The sequence below is a fragment of the Apteryx rowi genome, unplaced genomic scaffold (assembly GCF_003343035.1).
Source record: "Apteryx rowi isolate R43461 unplaced genomic scaffold, aptRow1 scaffold_26, whole genome shotgun sequence".
In the NCBI taxonomy this organism is placed as follows: Eukaryota; Metazoa; Chordata; class Aves; order Apterygiformes; family Apterygidae; genus Apteryx; species Apteryx rowi.
This window is the reverse complement of record NW_020448974.1, coordinates 2,334,217-2,349,623: the sequence shown is the minus strand read 5'-3', so window position 1 is coordinate 2,349,623 and position 15,407 is coordinate 2,334,217. Positions and strand designations below refer to the sequence as shown.

Genomic DNA, 15,407 nt, shown 5'->3' with positions numbered 1-15,407 from the left:
AAAAAAAAAAAAAAAAAAGCATAAAACACATCCCCTTCCATTTAAAAATCCTTGTCAGCAACAACACTGCTTTTCAATGCTCTTTTTATAGGCAAAGCAGGAAAATTGCTGCATAGGTAATTCAGAAACTAATACTAAAGAAACTATACTACTTGTACCAACACACAGTTGAGATTTAGACAAGTAAACAGCAACAGAAAGAAATAAAGTACAATGAAAAAACAAAACCTTTTTGCCTACTGAAATATTTGGATAAGAATGGAATTTTCATAGGCTTCATTAAACAAAATATGCTCTTTTTCCCCAGGGTCTTCACACTGTCTATTCCTCGTTTACAATAAATGTGTTATTTTGTCATGGATATACTGTATAATGAAGACACCACAAGAAACAGTTGAAATAACCTGCAATTCTAGATTATTATCTTTATTGAATTTTAAAGGCTCATACTTGAGGATCTCCCAGTAACATCAAAATGAATTCTTTGCAATACCTAGGTATTAAAATATTTGAAACAGAATATAAACAAAAAGGTTTTCTCCCTTTTTACTATTCTGTTGCAACATTTATTTCAAAAATGGCCCTATATACATACAGGAGAACTGAAAATTATCCATGCACAGGAAGGTAAAAGTTGCCTTCTACTATGTTCACATCCACTTGTATTAACAGAGAAGTTTCATCTTATAAAAATATATCCAACAGATGTAATTTGTAGAAGCCAAAGACAAGAAATGAAGATATAAAACTGACACACTTGGAATGCTCTCAAATTTAATTCATTTAAAGTATAAGTTAGCAAACAAGGTTAGAGCAATCCAAAATCTGACTGATTTTAGGACACATCACAAATTCAATCAACTAACCTGTCATGATGGAAAAACTTGAAAAAAATTATATAAACCTTTATATTCAGTTCTGTTGCATTAGTCTATTTCTGTATTTATTGTAACATGATTATTTTTAACATTTCCTCTAGTTAAAAAAAAAAAAAAAGTCAGGGAATTGTGAGGCTGAAATTACTTATTTTCACAGAATCACAGAATGGTTGAGGTTGGAAGGGACCTCTGGAGATCACCTAGTCCAAYCCCCCTGCTCAAGCGGGGTCACATAAAGATTGACTGTGAATCAAATGGGTATATAGCATTCATTAAAAACTTTCAAAACAGAAATCCTTAAGTGCAAGTCTACCCGTCATCCACACACCATTGAACATATCGATAAAACAAACCCCCTCAAACTCACTACCTCTTGGAGCCACTGAACAGCTATGAGTAATATGCTCGGTTCTCAGGGATAACCTATGGGAAGGAGATTCCTTCATTCATCCTTTTCACCTTAAAATCCTGTCACCTCAAAATCTGCCTCCTGGTCACTAGTTGTAGACCATCCCTTTTACTCTACATGGTGGGATGGGGGTGAAGAGAGAGGCAGGGACACCCCCCCCCCATACAAGGCACTGAGATGCTTGGTAGAGAAGAGCACCAGAAAATGGGAGACAAAAAACCTCTATACAAGGAGAAAATGTTCCAAGTGTCCCTGAAACACAGTGAAGTCATGCAGAACAGAACTGTGCAAAAAGCCCAAGTTACCCCCAGTAAACTTCCTACAGTACCTACAGATGTATTCAGTTTTACAAAATGGGCACACCAGTAATGTAAAATTTAAACATTCCACCAAAAAAAAAACCCAACAAAAAAAACCCCAATGAAACAGACTTAGATTATGAATCCATATGAATGCCATCATCCAGAACTTTGTTTTTGTACAGAAAAAGTGAAAACGCACCCAACATACATATATTTCTAGAAACATTTTAAGTCTAAAGGTTTTAATCATTATTCCTGACTTGGCCTTAAGTCCAAATTGGAATTTTTAAAGCCAGAAGACTGCTTACATGAGCTTTCTCTGAAAATAACAAAACACAAAAACACGACTTGCAAAACCAGATTTGGGTCCTGTTCAATTTATACATTAGTATTACAGTAGCAAATACAATGATATGTGTWTAACCAAACACACAGAGTAAGTACAAATAACTAAGGCAGGCAATTTAGACCCATTTGCTGTCACAAAACAACAACTTTCTTAATGACTAGGTGTCTTTTAGGACAAACAGTCATTTGTCACAATAGGTTCCTGCAATCTGCATTTGTCTACTTTTTAATTAAGTGAAGCTTTATAGTGGGCATATCACCTTGTATGCAAAAAATGAAGAACCAGTTCAGGCACTAGGTAACGTTTCTTTACCCAGAGAACAAGCACGTTTCAAAAGAACATGCCATGCAAACGCACGCAGTATGACACAGAAGCAGGAAGAATGAAACTGCAAAGATTTATTTTAGCTAGCAAAAAGCAATTGTAAGGGGGAATTATTTCGCACTTCACACAAAGACTGTTCCAGCCTACTGGTAGAGAAAAGTCATATGAATGCAGATCATGATTAGTAACACTGAAGTCTTAGGAAACGAGGAAAATCAACACACTAACATGCATGAAAGGTTTCCGCACAACAAGGCTTCATTCTGCACCCTTCACTACAACAGGAAGACTCCAAACCTTTTAACATTAATATGACCGATTTCCTGAGGACAACAATATTCTGGCTGATGTGTTGATTAGTGAAGAACAAAATAAAAACCCAATACAAGCTAAAAGTTAAGAAGTTGAAAGGAGAAGATAAATTTTTCTTCCAACTCATCCTAAGATATGAATAATGTTTGTTTACTAAGGAACTAAATATACATTTAGCACACATTCCAGAGAAGTYAAAAATGCTATTATATTTCACTCTTCATTTTCATGTAAAATTTTGTGTTTTGGAAGGACAGTTATACTGGGAATAAAGTTCAGCTCTCTTCAAAATGAGAATTTCACCTCTCAGTCTGAAGCTAGTAGGTATTTTCCTACATTTATTAGTACTATAAAAATACATAAAGTATTTGATACACTTTTCTTGAGTCACTATTTGATTTCTGGTTTTAACATGTATAAGTGGAGATACTTGTGTACAGAGATATGATTATTAGTTTTGAAACCCAACATATAGAACCCCAATTCCTAAACATCTGATTTACCTAAATTTAAAATTTTAAAGTGATTAAATTGGTACCAATATTCATATCAATATTCACTATTCATTACTCTGTCATTTTAACGATAGTTTGGAGGAAAAAAAAAAATCTAATTTTCAGAAATAAAATCCCCATAAAATTTTGCTCCAGAATAAAATTCCAACTTCCAAATGCAGCTAGAAGCTTCACTTATTTATATGCAAACACTTCTAACAGATACAATAATAAGAGCTTTATACAATTCTTTTGATAGGAGAGGAAGACAAGGGGTGATGGGCTGCACCTCCATCTTAATTTTAAATTTCGTTTCTTGAAGATGGATAGCAACAAACAAGAAAAGTGAACACAAACAGTTTGACAATGATTAAACGAGGTAAATTATGCCTTGAAAGTGCCATAAAAACTAGCTGTATAGATCATTCTCCATTCATAGTCCTGTTTCTGACAGTGTCAAACAATCTACAGAAGTGACTGGAAATAAAGAACAAATATTTTTCTAAATCTAGACTGGCTGTCATATAAAGACAAGTATTAACTACAATTTTGCAGCTTTATTTTTAAAATTAGGAAGTAGCCAATTAAGAGAGCAGTAATGACCTTATTTTGGTATTTCTGGAAAAACTTGCATTATTAGTTCAAAAAATGTGCTACAGCATCAGTCTACACTGGAAAAAAAAACTGTATGACATCTACTGTGTTTTAAACAATAGAGGACAATCAAAAATAATAGTTCCAGCAAACTTTTAAAATTGTAGGGACATAATCTAGATTTATAATAAAGCACATTTGACAAAAGTACGTCGCTAATAGAAACAGCAACAGGAGAATTCAAAATCCACATTAAGTCACTAAAAGACTCAAAAAAGGCACATACATTCCRCAGTACCTCACAGCCCAACTTATATAATTACAGAAGAGAACTAAAAAACTCAATAACTTTATGTAAATTGGATTATAATTAGAATAAACAACACTGAAATCCACAGAAAGACACACACGCATATGTTAGGTTGCCTAACTTACAAAATAGCTGTTATGAATCATATTTATGGAAGGCAGTGTTCATAAGTAACTGCAACTGAAAAATTAACAGCTGATAACTAACCTGCAAGCACCCGTGACCTCTACAAGACTTCAACAAGCACTACTGAAATCAAGCAGGAATTCTAATTTTCAGCATATACAAGAATTTTACCTTAAAGCCTCGTTCCTGTAATTCCTTATACCCAACAGTTTCATTCACTCTTGGAATTTTATGCTTTCTACTGCAGAGGTAAAAACTGGGGAACTGAGCTGTAAAGTATTTATTAAATTACTCATTATTTTTACCTTTCACCCTCAAAAGAAACAACCCACAAAAAAACCCCAAAGAATTAAGTCTCAGTGCATCCCAACAGGGAAATCTGTTTTCTTCATCTTTACTCCATTTTTCTGCAACTTTCTTTCCAACATTTCATTAAATTCATCTCATGGCATACATCATTTACATCTGCAAAAAACTTGTGTAAAATTTACACCAGTGTGGCTGAATATCAGCAGCTGATATAGCTTTTTGTTGCACTTTTACACCAAAGCACAAGGAAAAATAAAGAATGTGCCAAACTTTATCTTGTCCAGGACTCAAACTGGTTTAGCTATCCACTCTGAATGAGATATCACTCCCACGTGTTTAATCAGGATCTGAAGAGCTTCACGGAACCACATCTAGGGCAATGGAACAGTCAGTTCCTTTTAACTGGAAAAAACTGCTGGGATAGCTAACTGATTCAAGTAAACAAAACAAAACTTAACATCTTAGAAGTGTGGGAAGGGTGAAAATGGCTCTGCTTTTGAAATATAATTCAAGAAAAAAAACTTTTTGCTGCAAGATAAAATGTAATCATGCTCCAGTTTTGATGAGCCCAATTTTGAAAAAAAAAAGTTCTGGAAAAACACAAGTACAACAGCATACTTTCCTATTTTACTGCCATGTGCCATTGCGAGTCGATTGGATGTTTAGTGAATTATGTCTTGTGTATCTATTTTTATCTGATTTATAGAAATTTTTTTGTGATGCACATCTCTGCAGTAACAGAGCACCTCACAAACAGGAATGCTCCTATCTTCCCTCTTCTGACAAGGGAGCTCTATTATCCCTCGTACAGAGCAGTGACGCCAGGGACACCAGACCCCTTACCTGCACAGAAGACGCTTGCCGAATGCATAACCTCTGTCTACACTAGCAAGTAACGCTCCAACAGGAACGGATCTGCGAGGAAAACAGCGCTGAGAACTAGACACCCATACTAGCCACAGGGCAGGGAGTTTATTTTGGACTAGTTCAGGTATCTTGCAAAACTCAACAGCAGAGATAGGACTAGAACCTACATTTATAGTGGCATCRGTCCCTAAACAGGGCTGTATCTTCTCGCAGTATGGGACATAGGTTGCAAGCGGAAGGAGAGGGACAGCAAAAGGAGGAAAAGAATAAATAAATAAAAGCTGGCTGCAAGACAAATGCATAACAAAGCATCTTATCTTCACGCTTATAACCTGTCTGTCAGATTACCCACACCTCATCGATATTATTGTCCTTTGAAAGGGAGTCCACAGATACGCTACTAGGCTTAGGGGCAAAAGGGCCACTGGAAAGGACAGCTGGGCTACAGGAGCCCTGGAAACTACTACCTGCACGCAGATATCATTCATGCTCCCTGGCGCTGGGGGGAGTGTTGTTGTTCTGGGCCTTTGCTTTTGAACAGATACCTCTAAATCATATGCATGAAAATATATTAAAAAGTCAACTGCTTTAAGAATTCCTACGTTAAGTTTCTGTCTCAGATGACTTCATACAGATCTTTTAAGTCGCACAACAACAGCCACAGACTCTTAATGACTTCCACGGAATTCATTTCTCAGTCTCAGGCTGAACAGAAATGTTAGTTAATGTAAATTGCAGCGCAGAACTAGTAAGTGATATGGAGAGCACATTAAAAAAAAACAAACACACACACCCACCATTCAAACTGTGGCCTGTGACATCCAACCTTACCACAAAAAAAAATGATGACACAAGAAAACCAGTTTTGGCATGAAGAAGGGAACTTATTTTATATTTTATCCACCCCTTGGCAATAACATTTCCAAGTAAGGAAAACAGAAAATATTTCTATGAAAAGCGGCACAGCAATGTAATATCCCCCCCCCCTTTTTTCTTTTTTTGGTTACAAAGAAAAATGTATATACAGTACAACAAACAAGCAGAAACTGTTTGTAGGGGAAAAAAAATCAAACATCAGAATGGAAAACTGCCAATGAAGCCTTCATCCCTATATAATGAAGATTCTGCCACTTCCTCTATAACCATGTTATAACAGAACTGAGAATTAATAAGAACTGCACATGTAAGCCAGGTCGAAGTTGTTCAGAGGTTTCATTGGTTCAAATGTTCAGATCACAGATATAATGTTAAAAATTAGTTTCTTTACCACCTCTCTAACGGGATCATCTATTCAACATTTTTAATGAAAACAGATGATTAAAAAAAAAAAAAATACCAAGGGAATAAGTGGTGGGGCTTTCTTGTTGGTGGGGGGGTTTTTGTTTCCTTTTTTTGTTGTAGAAGACAGGTCAAGGACCAGATGAAAGAAACAGAGAAAATGAAGTGGTAGTTTAATGTGCATTTGTTATCATACATGCAGTTATGATATTTGAAGGACCGTGAAAAAAAGTAATACCCAACCATTTCTCAATTATATTCTGATTTTATTGAAGTAATTATCACAGACTTCTAACTAGCCTGGAACTTCTTGTGTTAGGAACTATACCTAGCACATACAAGCTGTTCCAAAAAGGTTACCATATCTAGTTAAGATAAAATTTAACATTCAGAAAAAATGTACTGAAAATAAATTGAAGGAATGAAGACAGGAAAAAAAACACAGCAGAAAGAACAATGGTTACCCAGATCAGCTAAAAATAATATGCTGTTTTAAATGATTTCTCCAATTTTGAATTATGTAAATTAAAGGATACACATGAAAACCTTGCTTAGCTGATTATTATCTTTCCAGTCAATAACTACAAATTTTGACCATTTGTGAGAGAATTAATAGTGGGCCTTTGATCAGGAACAAGGGCTGGTCACACGTACACTACTGTAACTAAAAAATATTTTTGCCTCAAGGAACTGGCTGACCTTTCAGTTTCAAACTTAAAACAACTGCAAAACATATGTGCATACATGTTCTTCAACATATATCCTTCACATCCCACTGAATCACTAATTTTTGCTCTCTGTTCACCAAAAAATACTTCTCTTAGAAATAAGACGAAAACAAAAATAGGTAACTCAGAGAGTGTATAACATTCAATATCAATAGAAAGATAAAGCCAAAAACTTAACTTAAAAGCTTGCTTGATTTAAAGTCTGCTTTCTTAAAAAAAGAACTTTCATATTGTGGCAGACTCAAAAAAAATATTTAAAATTATTCTATTTTTCACATTCTTCTTGCATTATTTCCAGGTGCATGTTAGAAAAAAAGCTTTCAGTGTCACAGACAGCTTGTTGTCCTGCTTGACAACGTAAGAAAAACAAAGCCATAACTCACAAAATAATCTTACCATCATGTTTTCACTACCACAAAGAAAATCAACAGAAAAACAATACAGCAGAATAAGAACTCCTGTTTCAAAAGCACAGTATTTTAGAGTAGTCTATGTATAAATCTACAATGAAACATACATTTCAAACAGGAACAACAACAAAATGCTTCCTAATAACAGGAGTCAGTAAAAATACATTCCTAGGAGACAGTTAATCCCCCTGAACTTGCACTTTCAACTTCATTTTCAGATTCACGTATACCAAAGATAGGCACAGAACTTTTTCATGGACACTTCCCGACTGCAAACCCTCTGTCTGAAGAACATATTCCCAATCACACCATAAAATAACAACACTCTACAACTGCTGCATGAAGTAATGTATAGCAACTTATAGCTATAAGCTTAAGTGGCAATTCTGAATATCTACTTGCTGGTATATTCTGTAGCTACTCACATTAGGATACATACGTTAAGACAGACGAGCAATTTAGGACATGGACTGTCTTTTGCTAAGCATTTGCACAGTAATAATGCAACGGTGCCCTGAACCTCTGCAGCATTAAGGGATTAAAAGCAATACCAAAGATTAATTTATGTCTTTTGTAAATTTATAGGGATCCTGTAATATTAAAACAAGCACACAMAAAAAAAAAGTTTTGCAGAGATTTCTAATGAAATTTTAAAAAGTGTTTCTCTTTGACTCTAAAGAACTCATTTAAACGTCCTTATGCAATACTGAAGCTGAGCACTACAGCAGAAACATGGGCATGGAAATCAGAAAAAGAAAATAATTCCATACAATTGAAAATATGTTCCAAGGCTCAAAGAAAATCTAATGAAAAAAAGTATTAATGGTAAAAAGAACATTAGACTATAACATTAAGTTTTAATTTAAATAAATCTGCTCTTTTGAGGGTGTCACTTAAAAATAAAACTTGCATTGCATCTTGTCTGAGACTTTCTTTTAAAGAAAGTTTTAAAAATATATAAGCATACACTGTGCTTGCTGCAACAGTTAATACTGCATAAACATTAAGCCAGGACTTTTGTTTAATTCATAAATTTATAAATTACTAGCACAAAAATTCATAGAATAGTTGCAGCTTCTTAGAGCTGAAACATCATTTGAGTTTGATGCGTTACTATTATGGACTTCTCCTCTTCCCCTTGGTAACTAAGGCCAGAAGAATTTCAAGCAACTTTGGCAATACTAAAATCACCCAACTCTTAAACTTGCCTGACATCAAGTTTCTGTCTAGCAGGAGATTTTACAGCACTCTTGAAAACAGAGCTGAAAAACAGTTTCTTATAATGGAAACTCTGACGGACCAAGAACTATAGTTATACTAGGAGCTGTCACTATAATATTCTTTCCTTTCCCTCATGTCATACTGAAATTTCCATTATGTTCTTCATTTGTCATTCTTTTCTGTGAAGACAGTCACTTAATTAAAAACTGAGGGTTTTTTTGTATCCTACCTTCTAGTTTCATACAATTCTTTTAATTCTTCATACTCTAATTTTGATCACTACATATGTCTTTCTAGCTTTAGCTCCAAGAGTCTGCTACCTGTACTCCATTCCTCACATTTTCTAAGAGATAAAAAAAAAAAAACTTAAAGAGAGAAGTGTCAGTCTTACACTGTAAGAATGGTTTTTGTGATGTTTTAATTGAAACTTTAGAAAGATCAACTGAAAATTTTTGATTCAGCTGCTTTACTTTATCACAGAAGTTTAATTTTTGAAGACTATTTGGCCAGCTCTTGGATTTTGATTATGGCAAAAACCCACCACCACCTCCACAAAAAGACCCACCTCTCAAACTTATTAGTTCACTGACAACATTCTGCAAACTACAATAAAACTGAGAACTCAGAACAGCCTTTTTTTTTTTTTTAAACAGATTTTGTCTGTGTAAGAATGCAGACAAAATGCTGAAGTACAACACAGTCTTCATCAAAGAGGCAATGAGGAATCTTGCTTGGTTGCAGACAAAAGGCAGGTTTGAACATATTTAGATTCCAGGAAAATATCACTTCTGAAGTACTGAACTATTTAAAAAAAAAAGGGGGGGGGGCAAGCTTCTCTCTTACTTACATTCTTGCTTATGTTCAAGTATGGTGTTTGGAGGGAAGACCAAATTTAAATTTTTACCTAGCTTGACAAAGATTAGTCCTTATCAGACAAAACCATTCTTAGGTAAATAAAATAATCTGATAGTAGAAGGAATTCCAGCCATAGAAGAAAATATACTGGAAACAAACTGCTATACTGATTCCCATCTGTGGCTCAGATTAGCGGATTGTGTCCAATCTAAGCCACTAGCTGCCTGACTGGAAGATAGAAGAAAGTCAACGCTGGAGCTGCATTTAAATTATATAGTTATCCTCTGTAAATTTTGTAAATTCGACAATTATTTTCTGTATATCAATGGAATTCTCTAATAAACATCTAAATAATTCCTTAACTAGAGACCAGGCAACTATCCTGAATGGACAGGAATTTAGGAAATGCTACTCCGTTACTGACTGAAGACTACAAAATGATCTGTGGTATGGCTCTGGATGYAACGAGTAGCAGAAAACTAGAGGATATCTACAGAATTTAATATTAACATCTAGGGACATAAAGGCAGTTGTCTATAAGATTTATGGTTAAGACCATGGTTGCACGCTTACATTAAAACATAGCATGCAATATTTTCAGTATGTGTTAGAAATGTCATGCAGTCCTTCAGGTTTCTACTTGCAGAAAGAAAAATACTTATTGCAACAACTTTAAAGGGCATCATCTTTTTTACATTCAGTTTCTCAGAGGTATAATTTCAAGAAGTATCAACTAGCATCAACTTTCACAAAAATACCACAGAAGAAATAATTTCACCTACTATTAAATAAAAGCAATATTCAGGATAGTTAAATGTGCTCTAAACCATTAGCAAGCAACCATTAAAAAAAATGTAATGAAAGAAACTACCAAAAGGCTAGCTAATGAGTACACAAGGTACATAAGTACGTCCGATGAAAGGGAAGAAGGTGGGGGAAGAGAAAGGGACAAGAAAAAGCCTCATCACAATTAGGTAAACATATGACAGGGGAAAAAAAGAAAAAAAAAAAACAATAGCTGGGTGGGGTTATTTTATGATTAAATGCTAAATAAAGATAAAACTTTGGCAATAGTACAGAATATGTGAGAACATAGCATATCATGCCCTGGTTTTCATACAAATAGTTATCTTCCACTATATCAGCTTTCAATTTCTAACTGTTAATAAAATTTATTAAATCAGTGAGTTATTAGGTGGTTTTGTATGTGTTTTTTTTTGTAATTGAACATTACATAACACAGAAAAATGCTGCCTGTCCTAAAATGTAGTTCAAACCAAAGGTCCTCCTAAATGTACAATGTATGAAGATTAAAAACAGGGAGTTTGGATTATGAAAGGAAGCCATATGACTAAAAAGTGAATCCATTTTCCAAAACGCCCACACAGACAAGAGCTTCTGATGTAAAAAACGGTCTGTGCAAAATCTAAATTGCACAGATTATCTTCATGAAAAGTTAGAAGCTGCACTATATGCAGATTATATGACATTTAATGTGAGAAGACATCCGAAAAAGACCATAATCTTTTATTATTACAATATAAACGATTATTTGATTGATCAATAAATAACAACAGTTATTTAATTAAATAATTGTCTTCATTTAAAATTTACATAGGGAGAGATACTCGCTTAGCTGTTCCAGGCTTAATTGTTTCCATCTTGCTGCAGGCTTCAGTTTTAGCTACCTTTCAAGTAAGATGCAACAGAGTATGCTAACCAACAAACCATTTGTGGCTTACCTTGGCACTGAAATCCTTGTTTCCCAAATCCCCTGTATAAAAAAGAAAAGAAAAAGAACACCTGTCTTAATATGTTTAGTTATCATTTCTTCTCATTAATCTAGTATAAAATAAAAATAGCTTCATATTAAATTACTTTAAATTTTACTAAGACAGCAACAGATTTAAAAATATACAACACAGAACAGCCCACCCATTTCAAAGCAGAGAACAATAGCTGTCACCAGCTATGTAATTTCAGCTTCTGGCAACAATTTTTTTTTATTATTATTATTATTATTATTTCACAAGCTATTTTGGATCTACAATTAACATCATCTGTGATTACTGCATAATATTTCAACTCACTGCATGCCACATGTATACTTAACAGCAACATAAAACATTCCAAGTTCTAAGAAAGGCCTATAAAACAAACCAAACAGTTTCTAAACCAAATTTTAGTGATGCTTACTGATATTGTTATGCATCTCAGCTAGATACCAGTAGTCTATTGCATGGAAAGTGGGAAGGTTAAAGGTTTTGCTTGTTTCAATATGAATTATAAAAAAAGGCCACTAACTTAAAACAAACTCTTCTTTCAGCTTCCTTAATTTCCATAACAAAATATAAATATGCACATAATATTTTACCTATGAATACAGTGATACACAAGTGTTCTACATGCTATCCAGAGTTCAAATACATACTAAACCTCTGGCAAGATGCCATATTGTTGCCTTATTTATTTACTTTTAAACATTCAACACTCTTTCCTCAAAAATAAATGTTTTGGGTATTCAACTTATAAACATTTCTCTGTATTTTCCCTCTTTATAGAACATTTTTCATCTGGACAGTTGGAGTTACTTATTCTAAGAGACTAACAAACCAAAACCAACTAAGTGTAGAAGCCATGAAATTGAAATATGGACTTTGTGGTAATGTAATAAAAATATACCTCCCCCTTTTTTGTAAGGTAGAGAACGGACAAAACCTTTGGTACACARTTAATTCAGATGAAAACTCACATTATACAACTTTGATTATTTTTGTAAACTTCTACTGTTGTTATAAATAGGCCTAAACTAAGATATCCAAAAGAAATATAAAACTGTGTGCTTACTTGGCAGCATATGGGACTACACTATAATGTCACTTTATTGTTGTCATGTCTTGTCTTCACAAAGGTAAAAAGCATGTACTGAAAGTGTGCAAATGAGACAGTAAAACCAGGAAAGCTGACAGCAGAACTAAGAACATGAAATAGGCTTTAGGTAGTTTTTTGTCCTTTCAAATGGACTTATTTGTAAAGAACATCCCTCTAATATGTACTGAAAGCATAGCCATTCTTCAGCATTTGAGCTGAATTCACACACTAACCAACCGCGGTCTAGTTAGTCTATTCCACACTAGTCAGTTGTGATGTATTTTGAGTAAAATCTCCCCCCCCCMAAAAGCCAACATTTCAGAAATGAAGCAGATAGATGAAAGTTGTTTAAGAAAATAAAGGGGCAGTAAATTATTTTGGTAAACAATACCTGACCAAGTATAATCTAAAAACAACAAAAAAAGTCTATTTGCATAGAGATTACAGTCTGTTGAAAGGTTGTACTTACTATTCTTTATACCTCACAAGGCATGCTAATAGCCACACATCATCATTTTGGAAACAGATGCATCTCGAATAAGCATCTTACGGCATAAAGAATGCTTCATCTAACTTCAGTTGAGGAAATGAAACAGAAGTTTTGGAGCTGCCACATGCTGTTCTGAAGAATGTTAAGAGCTTCCTAGACTTACTAGCAAGAAAGAACAAAGACCACAGCTACTCTTGCCACCTGTCAACTACAGGATATCCTTCCCCTTTCAATTACATCCTGTGATCAGGTGCCTTTTCTCATCACAGTATTCTGCTGTTTTTTTAATTGTGTTAGTTATCTGCACAAACACGGGCTGACAATAACCCTGCAGCATTCTTTCACACCTCCCAATTCCCTCTGTTTGGAAATAATTTTGAAGCAGTTTCCAAAGGTCTGCCACTTTTACGATACCGAACTTTGCGATTATTTTCTTTCAAGCAGGAAAAATTCAAAACAAAACAAAACACGCACTCTCAAAGAAGTCGGCTTGCTTCTCCTGCAGTCCACCCACCTCAGCTTTCCTTTCCCTTCCCTCAAACCCCTTACTCTGCAAATATATCTTAATCATTTCTGGAGCAGCCACAGACTCTCCAGCACGCAGACCGAGGAAAACAYGGGAAGGCAGGCCAAGGTCTGTGCCCAGGGACACGAACGCTTGCGGAAAGCACGAGACACCTGCCCACGAACACAGAGCCAGCTGGGCGCATCCCTCTCTTGACCTTTCTCTAAAGTTGGCTAAAAGGAGCCACAGGTCTCGACCGCAGCAAGGAAACCTGCGGGGAAACCCTCGGCAACTTCGGGAGCAGAGCAGCGCTGACGATTAAGCCTCGTCCCTTCCTAGACGAGAGGAAAGGAAGCACAAGGTTGTTCCCGCCGCGTGCTAGCAGAAGGTGCAGAATACTCAGCTGGGACCCAAGCGCCCGCACCCGCCGGGATTGCCTCGCCTAGCCGAGGGCGCAGGGCGCGAGCGGGCACTTCGCGCTCCCGCCACRCCGCAGGAGACGGAAGGCTGAAGTCAGGGCCGAGCCACGGCGGGCCAGGCCACGGCGGGCCAGGCCGAGCCATGCCGGGCCAGGGCAGCAGCGTGGCCCGGCCTGCAGCAGAGCTGCGATCCCGCCCGGGCGAGGGCACGGCAGGATCCCAGAGGCACCTTTATTTCCCCTCCCCAAGGGCTTAGTAATGAGGGCGTCGGTAGGAAGAGCCTCTCTCCCTTCCTCCCTAGCAGGAACCATTCTCCTAAAAATAAAATATAAGATCTCCTTCCTAGAGGCGAGGATCCGGCCGCGGAGCCACCGCGCGCTCCCGGTCTGCTGCCCTGCGTGGGCAGCGGGGTGGAAGCAAACAGGGAGCAGAAGTTAACGGCAGCGAGGGGGCAGCGGAGCTGAGCCGCGGGGCAGGTGCCCGGTCGCCGCGGCGGCCCCGGCTCCGCCGCCCCCCGCCGCCCCGGGGGCTTCGCGCGCTGGCGCCGGCCACGAAAAGCGGCGTTGGGGTCGGGGGGGGGGGGGAAGAGGCTTCCCCCCCCCCGGCCCGAGCAGCAGCGGGACTCACCCGCCCGAAAAGGGGCGGAATCGGCGCCCTCGGCGCGAGGGCTGCGCAGAGGCGGCACCGGGGAGGTACCGGGCGCGGGCGGCGGCCGGGGGGAGCCCGGCGGCGGCGGGGGGGGCCGGGGCGGCGGGGCGCCTCACCAGATGAAGTCGGTGCAGTGGCTGCAGAAGGTGGGCTGCTTGAAGAAGCGCGCGATGAATTTGTGCTCCTTCACCTCGTGCACGTTCTTCTGCCTCAGGGCCCCCTTGCGAGCGAAGCGGCGCGCCGCGTCCGGGGCCGCGCCGGGCTCGGAGCCCGGGAACACGTCGGCCATAGCACCCTCCTCTCCTCCACCCCCCTGCCGGCAGACGGGCCGCGCCGGGAGTCGCCGCCCCGACGTCCGCCCCGTCCGGCAGCCGCCGAGACTCTGGCAGCGGCGGCGCTGGGCGCTGCCTCCCGCTCCCGCGCCTGACGTCGGAGCGGCGCGTAGGGAGCGGGAGGAGGATCCCAGCCCCGCGCCCGCGCCGGCCGCTCCGCCCGCCAGGCCGCCGAGCCCCCGGGCGCAGGCGGGGCCGCCCGGGCCGGGCCGGGCTGCGGGGCCGCCCCCCGCCGGGGGGAGCTCGCGCGCCGTGGGGGGGGGGTCGGGGGGAGGCACCGGGGGGGGGGCCGGGCCGGGCCGGCAGCACCTGCCGCCTCTCGTCAGCCCGCCCCCGCCTCACGCGCGCTCACAGCGCACACGCGGCTCCCTGCACG

General features: G+C 38.7%; 1 protein-coding gene across 1 annotated transcript in view; it reads right to left on the bottom strand.

The window, feature by feature from the left end:
• Positions 1-15,039, bottom strand: part of PRKCA (protein kinase C alpha) — a 158,917-nt gene extending 143,878 nt beyond the window's left edge. The window contains exons 1-2 of the mRNA XM_026067521.1: positions 14,816-15,039; positions 11,509-11,540 (exon numbers count right to left, since the gene is read on the bottom strand). Coding sequence (XP_025923306.1) covers positions 11,509-11,540; positions 14,816-14,988 — 205 coding nt within the window. The 5' untranslated portion in view covers positions 14,989-15,039. The remainder of the gene's footprint in view (positions 1-11,508; positions 11,541-14,815) is intronic.
• Between the last annotated feature and the right edge of the window lie 368 nt (positions 15,040-15,407).